General features: G+C 39.0%; 1 protein-coding gene across 2 annotated transcripts in view; it reads left to right on the top strand.

Annotated features, from left to right (window-relative positions):
* SEC23A (SEC23 homolog A, COPII component) overlaps nucleotides 1–3,103 on the top strand; it is a 57,742-nt gene extending 54,639 nt beyond the window's left edge. For both annotated transcript variants that reach the window (XM_075926896.2, XM_006117709.3), the window contains exon 20: nucleotides 1,604–3,103. In XM_075926896.2, the coding sequence (XP_075783011.1) occupies nucleotides 1,604–1,693 (90 nt within the window). In that variant the 3' untranslated portion in view covers nucleotides 1,694–3,103. The remainder of the gene's footprint in view (nucleotides 1–1,603) is intronic.
* The last annotated feature ends 6,644 nt before the right edge of the window (nucleotides 3,104–9,747 follow it).

Genomic DNA, 9,747 nt, shown 5'->3' on the forward strand with positions numbered 1-9,747 from the left:
CTAATAGAGAGTAGTTTGGAAATTCATTAATTTCCAGTGGGTCTTCACTAGAAGAGGCAATATAGTGCAGTGTATTGAGCCCAGGGCAGTGAGCCAGGAGCATCTGGATACCCGAACCTAGCTCCGCCACTGATCGTTTCGTGGTTTTGCCCTGTTCTAAAGAATGTCTCTGTGCCCTAAGTTAGACATGTGTGTCTTGATCCTGAAAAGTGTTGTGAACACCCATTCAGCTCACTGACTTTAATTGGAGTTATGGGTATTCACCTTGTTCATTTCAGAGATTTTCATGCAAACATGAAACAAAAAGATGGCCCCTGCTTCAAAAAGCTTACAATTTCTCAGAAAAGATGTAAGGACAGATAGTCAGACAGATGGGGGAGTACAGAAAGATAATATTAGTCAGCATGGGAAGTAGTGATTTTAACACAACCACTGCTTAACCATTGTTAAGGTTTTTGTAGTCATAACTACAGCAAAGGAGGCTTTTAACAAGGGATTTTAAAGGAGGATATTGAAGCAGCTTTGCTAGTATTTGTGGAGTGTTCCTTCTGCTCATCTGTAAAATGGGGATAATGACCCTGACTCTTAAAAGAGCACTTGAGAGTTTTAATTATGTCATGTTTTGCAGAGTTGACAAGTCTGGTGGTGTTTTTTTATGTACTAAAGGTTTTGGCCCTTTTTACCTGGAAACCTGAGCAGTTCACCAATATTTTTCTAATCTTGGGTTCATTGTTTAGCATTGGCAGATCTGATGTGAAATGAGAGAACCAGTTGTATATGTATTAAAAATAACACTCACACTAAAATGTTGAAAATGTATTGTCTGTTTTCTTGACTTGTTAGATATCTTAGGCTCTCTCTGAAGTGAGTCCAAGCAAATACTTTAGTAGTCACATTCATTCTTTTCATTTCATCATCTCAAAGTTTGAATTTTGTCATGAGCATTTCATAGGGAACTTCAGATTGTTCCCAGAGGTTAGTTGGAATGTAATACTCAAACTAAAGCCTGTGTTGCTGGGACTTTTTCACTGTTCCAGTACCCAAGCCAGCTAGATGAGCTCCAGTGTGTAGACATATCCCTTGACTTCAATGGATGTTGGATTAGGCACTCCTCAGTCATCTTGTGTTTCCCATTGATATTTTGGGTGTTCTTGTTAAATGGTTGTTAATTTTGGTGGTGGTAGTAACATCCATTCCTTTCTCTTTTTTTTTTCTTTTTTGGAGCACTAAGATAGGAACTGTGTAGGAAATATGGCATGATTTTTTTAAATGTATAAAGTTTATATTCAATATTTGTCAACTATGAAAAATGTTAGGCTTCCCATAAATACATTTTATTATCTCCCCACACTGTTTCCTGTTGCAGAATCTATTTAAGATGGGAAGGAATATAGTTTTGATGGTTTATACTTGAATTTATCCAAATATAGGAAATGTATGTAAACCTACAATCTTGCATTTTTTTCAAAATGATGTTTGTGAAGCCCTTTAAAATATGAACTGATTATTTTACTGAATATATTGTTGATTAAGATTTTTTTCCAACTACACTTGCTTTATAATTAATGTAATTAATTCTCCTTGCCTTTACTTTCTTTTGGAGGAGTCTGGAGCACCTATTTTGACTGATGATGTCAGCTTGCAAGTCTTTATGGATCATCTGAAGAAACTTGCCGTCTCCAGTGCTGCATAAAAATTCATCAACATATTAAAGGCATTGACAAGCTGAACTATATTTCAGCTTTCCTTTTCCTTTACCCTTCTCAGTGTGTCTGCAAACAGAATGCTGTGATATGTACATGCTGCCTAACTAGATTTCAAAGAAGTGACATTTTCAAGAAAGTATTGAACAGCAAATTTCTTAATGGAGTATCATTAGAGGAAGAACAACAAAGTCTTTTTGGTTACCATGATGATTTATATATATATATACATACATATATATATTATTTTTAGACCATTGGTAATAAATTTGAAATGTGATATTTTTTCTAAATGGTTGAGAATGTGACTCTGCCTTGCACTATAAAGACACATTAAACATTACAAAGGAAGTCTATAGTGGCACTGGGCTTCCTAGATTGCCTTGTGCCTATTTCAGTTTACTAATTTTTAACAAAAAGCGAACAAAGGTACAGAAAAAGCATATAAAATAAATAGTATAAACACACTCATTTTTAATTTGTCTACAGAATATTTCATTTCTTTAATCAGTTATGTTTGTGGGGTGATTATTTAGAAAAAAATTATCTTTCAATTATTGCCTTTTTAAAATGTTTATTTTTTTACCTCTGCTTTTTTTTGGTAACAGATTGTTTTTCTTCTTCCTATTTAAATAATTTGAACACATTTTTAAAAAAATCAGTTGTTCTCAAAAGTGTAAACTGACAATCCACATTTTATATCTCTGCCAATAATTGTACCCTATTACGTCTAGTACTATCAAACACTACTGCACATGAATTTACGAAAGGCAAAGGAGGATAATAGCTGATGCAGTTTAGCTTGTTCCAACCCCCCCCCCCCCACCTACACTACAGTTGTGAAGAGATTAGAAATGTAGTCTTGATTTGTCTTAGGGAAAAAAGTATATTTTACTGGCTAAGACTCATAGATTTTTTTGTTATAGCCTTATAATATTATTACTCTGATGTGTGGCACTACTTTTTGGTTTCTTCTTCCTTTTTGTTATAAATTCAGTAGGTTGCAAATTTTTTTTAAACAGTATTATGCATTATATACCATAATAGTAATAAATTTGGTGATACTTTTTTTTTTGTAAATTAATGTGTGTTCACATTTACTGTTGAAAGTTTACATATGCAACAGATGTTTACATTGCTGATGCTATTTTGATAAGCAAAAAAGTAAAATTTGGTAGTGGACAATAAGAACAGGTTGTGCAATGATTGAGGAAAGATAATTTTGACTTAAAAATTAAATTATATGCTGGTCAGATAGGCATGAGTTTTCTCCTGTTTGTAAATTCTGTAAAACTTGATGAAATCAATAGCTGTTAGTTTTATTTCCTTGATTTTCTTTTATCTAAATGCGATTATATCCAGGCCAAAAGACGCTCCAATAAAGCTTTTCCTTTCTCTGAGTTTTTTATTATTTATTTAACTGTTGGTATAGTGCATTTACATCTGATAAAGCAGATGTGGTACTAGAGATTGAGATAATGAAAGTCATAATAACATCACATATTTTGTATATGTACACGTACCCTAAATTTGTATTACTTTGTTGTTTCAAAAGAAATACTTTACCCCTTAAATATTATCTGTCCAATCTGCCAAAAGGGGCTGGGGCTGGGGAGAGGGCAGTTGCCCTGGAGCCTGGTGATTCAACAGGGACTGAGGTTCTTGGCCACTGCTGCTACTGCTGTTACTGCAACAGCAGTGGTGGCCAGAACTCAGAGCCCTTAAAATTGCTACTGGAGCAGCAGGCGGCTCTGAGGGCTGGTGGAAGGAGGGATCCGGCATTGAGGGCTGGCTGCCTCAGCCCCATCCCTCTTGGGAGCACAGAGCTCCCCCGCTCCCCAGGTATCTGTAAAATATGTTGCAGTGATTGTGTCTTGACAAAGTTACGAGCTTTTTGTAGATATTTTAGATGTTACTTTTTACGGGAACATTTCCTGTTAGACATGTCTGGTATAGTGAATTTGTCAGGTCTTAAGTGAGACCTTTTTGTAAAGAACAGAGGATCCTTTGCTAAGGAGCATCTGTCACATGTACTAATTCAGAAGCACTTCAGACAGTATTTCACTTTAGACAAAAATTGCTTTTTAACACTTCAGCTCTTAACATTATATGGGTCTGATTCACTTGACATTTTTTTTTAATTGAGAAGTGTTTTTATAATTCATGTGTGTCCAAAATGCGCTAGATATTTCTCAGGCATGGAAGAAGGGGACTGTACTTGATTTAAAGTGCATACAGTTTAAAAAGGCAAATGAACTTATGCCTCACCAAAGAACTTAATACTATACTAGTGTGGAGAAATAGAAGAATTATTTTGCCAATTCCACCTCAAAGAATTATTTCACAAAGACCACCACCACCTACAATTACTATGTTCTCATTGACTTCATAAAAAAATCTTACCTGGACACCTTCCTTCCCAGTGGATGACACCATATACTTGATCATTACATAATATAATTAAATTCAACCTTTGTTGTGGAGGTGAGGAGATATCAGAAATCCACCACAGTAGCATTTAGCTTCAACAACAGAGAACTCTGCAAAAAATGAGGAAGCTAGTTAAATGGAAATTAAAGGGTATTCATGAGTGAGACTTCTGCAAGATGCATGGAAAGTATTTTAAAACACTATAATAGAGGCTCAAACTAAATTAGTACCCTAAATTTAAAAAAAGAGGACTAAAACATGACAAAATGTCTAAACAGCAGAGTAAAAGAGGTGGGTAGAGGCAAAAAAAGCATCCTTTAAAAATTGGAAGTCAAATCCTCCTAAGGAAAATAGAAAGGAGTGTAAACTCTGGCAAGTGGAAAAGTGTAATTGGATATGCCAAAAAGAATTTGAAGAGCTAAAAGTAAAAGTCACAAAAAATGACCAAGTTAAGTGATCAAAAGAGGAAGCTTGCTCAAACAATCAGTGGGAACAATGGAAAAGGTACAAAAGACACAATCAAGGAAGACAAGACTATGGCACAGAAGCTAACTGATTTTTTTGCATTGGTCTTCCTTGTGGAAGGTGAAAGAGTCCTACACTTGAACCATTCTTTTTTAGGGGACAAACCTGAGCAACTGTGCCAGACTGAAGTGTCAATAGGTTTTGGAACAAATTGAAAAATAGTAATAAATCACCAGGACTAGATGGCATTCACTGAAGAGTTCTGACAGAACTCAAATATGAAATTGCAGAACTACTAATTGGGATGTAATTTGTCACTTAAATCAGCCTCTTACAATATGGCTGGAGGATAGCTAATGTAATCACTGCCGGAGTCCTGGGTGATACTGAAGGACTGGCTGAGGAGGCTAGCCCCTAGCATTGTCCCTTCTGGGGGCCCAGAGCTAGCCCTCCCCACCTGGCCCACAGTGAAGTCTGTTAGCTACCCCGTCCAATTGATTGTCTGCTTCGACTTTCAGAAAGTCTTTGACAAAATCCCACGCCAAAGGCTCTGATGCTAAGTAGGCAGTCGTAGAATAAAAGGGGAGGTCCTCTCATAGATCAGTAAGGGTATGTCTACACTTGCACCCTCTTTCGAGAGGGATGCAAATGAAGACATTCGAAATTGCAAATTAAGCTAGGATTTAAATTTCCCACGCTTCATTTGCATATTCACATTATGACGCTATTTCAAAATAACATGCTGTTAAGACGTGGTTATTTTGAGAGAAAACCCTTCTCTCGAAATAACCCTTATTCCTCATACAATGAGGTTTACCAGTTATTTTAAGAGAAGGGTTTTTTCTTGAAATAACCGCGTCTTAACAGCGTCTGTTATTTCGAAATAGCGCCATAATGCGAATATGCAAATGAAGCACAGGATATTTAAATCCTGGCTTCATTTGCAATTTTGAATGGCTTCATTTTCATCTCTCTCTCGAAAAAGGAATGCAGTGTAGACATACCCTAACTGCTTATAAGATAGAGTATAAAGGGTAGGAAGTTTTTACAATGGAAAGTAGGAAATATATTCCTCCAAGGATCAGTACTGGGACCAGTGCTGTTCAATATCTGGCAAAATTTGCTGATGACATTAAGATATCAAGATAAACCAAAAAATGACTGAAGAGTTGTAGCAAAATCTCAGAAAACTGGATGACTGGGCATCAAAATGTTAGGTGAAAATTAATGTTGGTAAGAGTAAAGAAATGCAAATTGGAAAACATAACCCCAACTATACATACAAAATGATAGGGTCAAAATTAGCCGTTACCACTCAAGAAAGAGATCTTGGAGACCTCATGGATAATTCTCTGCAAATATTGGCTCAAAGTGCAATCAGGCAAAAAAAGTGAAGGGACTGTTACGATCCATTTGGAAAGAGAAATAATAAAAACACAAATCCATGGGATGCCCATGATTTTCCCTTGAACATGCTATGCAGTTCTGGGTGTCCCTATCTTCAAAAAAAGCTATATTACCTTTGGACAAGGTATGGAGAAGGGTAACAAAATGATTAGTGATATAGAACAACTTCCATATGAGAAGAGATTTTAAAAGACTAGGACTGTTCATCTTAGAAAAAGTAATAAGTAAAGGGGAATAGCATAGTGGTTGCCTTCTCCATCGGTCTCTCAGTGGTCAGAGGCTGAGCCTTCTCCCTATACTTGATGAGGACAAAGAGCAGGAGGAGTAAATTCCACCATCATTCCACTTCTCATGGTGAGGCTATCATGTCTCCACCTCCTCTGTGGCTGACAACTTCAGACACTATTTTGCAGGGTTGCAGACATTTCAAATTCCTTATGCTTAACAGTTGGTTCCACTTGTATTTAGCTGTGACACTGAGTACCATTCCCAGACTTGAGAAAAGCTGAGTGTAGCTTGAAAGCTTGTTTCTCACAAACAGAAGATGACTTCACCCACCTAGCCTCTCGTATCCTGGGACCAACAAAGCTACTACAGATAATGGATTTTTATCAGACGAGTAACTTGACTAAGGGCGGGCTGAAAGTGATCCATCAATACCATATTTTGGACAGAGACTTGAATGTGAGTAAATGATTTTTTTGTCAGAAGTTTTCAGTAGATAATTTCCCCTTTTGGAGGAAAAAAACCACACCAAACCTGACCTACTCTTTGTATTTTTTGCCATGGTGCCTAATGAGCTTTGTAGTTCAGTTTCTTCAAGTCCCCATTTTCCTCTATGGAATGGCTTCCCCAGCCAACCTACAGGTCTCAAGACTCACCATAGATTGGACACCCATGATGCAGCTACCTCCTCTCATCAGGAGGAGAGACTGTGGTACATAATGAAAGAAGGCATAGGTAGTTTTCATTCTTGTCCCACCATGGTGGGCTGAGACTATGAAATGAGCATTTCTAGATCAGATATAACTGCTCCCCTATGCCCTACACATGTACAATATATGCTTTTTGAGGTATCATTTGAAAGCTAACACCACACTGATCATTAATATGCTTGCATGATGTGTGCATGTGGAGTGCATTAAGAGTTGTGGGTATGTTGAAATTATTATTAAAGTGTTTAAACTAGGAATGTAAAGGACTAGTTGACTATCCAATAAGCAAATGCTTATCAGGTAGTCGACGGGATAGTCAACTAGTCACTGCCTTTATCAGCAAGGATGGGATGGAGAGGAGGGGGAAAGACTCCATCTGATCCCAGATGGCACTGCCACTTTCAAATGCCACATGAAGCCTGGGGCCAGATGGGGAGCCCCCAATTTTATAAGAAGACTTGCTAGCTAGAGTCTGCTGCTGTGAAAAGTGATATTAATGAACGTGCAAATATCACTTTTCACAGCAGCAGAGTTACTCAGCACTGCCAAGCCTAGCAACAAATACAGTCTCGGATGGAAAGGTTGGTGGGGGGCAGCCAGGGCTGGAGGGGAACACATGATGCACTGGTAGGGGCTAAGGGTGATGGGGATGCTGAGCCCTATGGGGGATTAGAGCACAGTGGCCAGAGCCTGCTGCCTGCCACCCTAGGACTGGAGCCTGACCCACCCATCCCCAGGAAGGTGGGAAACTCCTCCAGCATTTGTCTCCCCCTGAGGGTAGGGTCCAACCTCTGCTGGTGGCTCTGGGAGAGGGGCCACCGCTTTACCCCCATCCCACATCACTGCCCACGAGGCTGTGGCCATAAGGAACATCCCTGAGGGCTGCACGCGGACATGGTAGCCACATCTGAGAAATGCAGATCTAGTTTAACCCTTTGCAAAGATGCAAAATGCATCATCCCTTCTGAGCTGTCACAAAATAGCTTCCCAGACTGAACAACGCCTCCCACAATGGCCTTATCCAAACAAGCTATGCTGCTATTATCCTTCATCTTTAAAGGGGCATAATCACAATTTGCTGGGTAGGATTCCTCAGGAAAAATGATCAGGTAGAAACCAACCATAATATTGTACCAAGAAGCAAACAATAAGTAAAAAATCACAATGCAAAAGGGAAAAAAATCCAGAAATCTTAGTTTCCTCCCAAAATGTCTGTGTGTCTCACATGTAGGCCATGGAGTAGGTGGCTTCTGCTTATACAGTCAGATGCTATATTGTAACTCAATTGCTAGATAATTCACCTCGGTGGTAATTTCATTTTTTGCTTACTCTTGAGTTCCTTTTATTCTTCTACGTGTCACAGAGAGGTTGCTGTTTAATCTAGTGAGGCTCACTGTGGAGAGATGGAAAACGACTAGTATCACTTTTTTATAAATAGATATGATATTTTGTCTTTCTGAATTTGTTTTATGCCATTAAGTCACTGTTGTGTCCATACAATAATTTTTATTTCATGTTTTTTTCAGTACTTATCAATGAGTATATTTTAAGGTTCTATAAAAACATACGTCTTAGCATATGCACAATGTGACTCGAATGACTCATGACCTGGATTTATCACTAATTTGGTCCACTGGTTAAACCATTAACCTCTCCAGCTCAGGCTGGGTACTGAAAGGGAGTGCAACATGAATGCTGATCCATCCCCCCAGGAGGGATGTTAAAAGATTGTGTGAATATTAATATGGCACCTAACAGAATCATACAGTATCTTTTATTGTCTATGCCAGGGGTGGGCAACCTAAGGCCTGGGGGCTGGATGCAGCTTCCAGCTTGCCTGGATCTAGCCCCTGTGGTTCAGGGCTCCCCCTCAACATTGGGGAGCCTGCACTGCCACTCCTTCTCCCACCCCCTTCACTCCCACCCGTCTCCCTGCAGGGCTGAAGCACACAGAACCTACTAGCCTGGGCCACCCAGGCTATGATGCACAAGGGGAATGTGGGGAACATCTTTCTCCTCAGACAGGGGCTATGTCAGTGAAGGGTTTTTTTTCCTTTCTGATTCTCACTTGTGTGTGACCCCTGATTGATTTTTCTGTGGATCAGCAGTCCCCGACCCAAAAAATGTTTCCCATCCCTGTATGCCAATATGAAAAAATAAATGCATTACAATTATTTTATAATATCCTATATCATATCATGTAAAAATCCCATTGGGGGCTCAAATATGCTTGCTTGTGCAGGATAGTGAAATGCCTAGTTACAGCTCTGCCAGATACACAGACCCTTGACCTCAGGTGTAGACAGGGCCATTTGTTGGAAAAAAACCCCTTTTTCGCAAGATTCCTTATTCCTCAAAAAATGAGGTTTACGGGATCTTGTGAAAAAGGAGTTTTTTCCCCCAACAAATGGCTATATCTACATGGGACTTTTTATTGGCAAAACCTCTTCTGCAAAAAGGATTGGCAGAAAATATGCAAATAAGAGCCCAATTTGCATATCTTCTGCCAAATAAAAACTGCAGTGTAGACATAGCCTCAGAGTGGTTTCATGGACCACTTTGAGAAAAATTGGGCTAGAGTCTATGGACAGGACAGCAAACCCCAATAGAGTTTATGACATTCTGACACTCATGCAACAGATCTATATCCAGCTCAGACTGAGTTGAGCCACTCCCTTTTATACTATCCCAGTACTTGGCACATGCCTCTGCATGGCTGGGGGGGAGGCAGGACTTCCTCCACCCACATGATATTAACCCCTTCCAGCCCAGTGTGAGGTATGCATAATTGCCCCCTCCACCCAAGG

The sequence above is a fragment of the Pelodiscus sinensis genome, chromosome 5 (genome assembly GCF_052426305.1).
Source record: "Pelodiscus sinensis isolate ZL-2025 chromosome 5, ASM5242630v1, whole genome shotgun sequence".
NCBI classification, from domain to species: Eukaryota; Metazoa; Chordata; order Testudines; family Trionychidae; genus Pelodiscus; species Pelodiscus sinensis.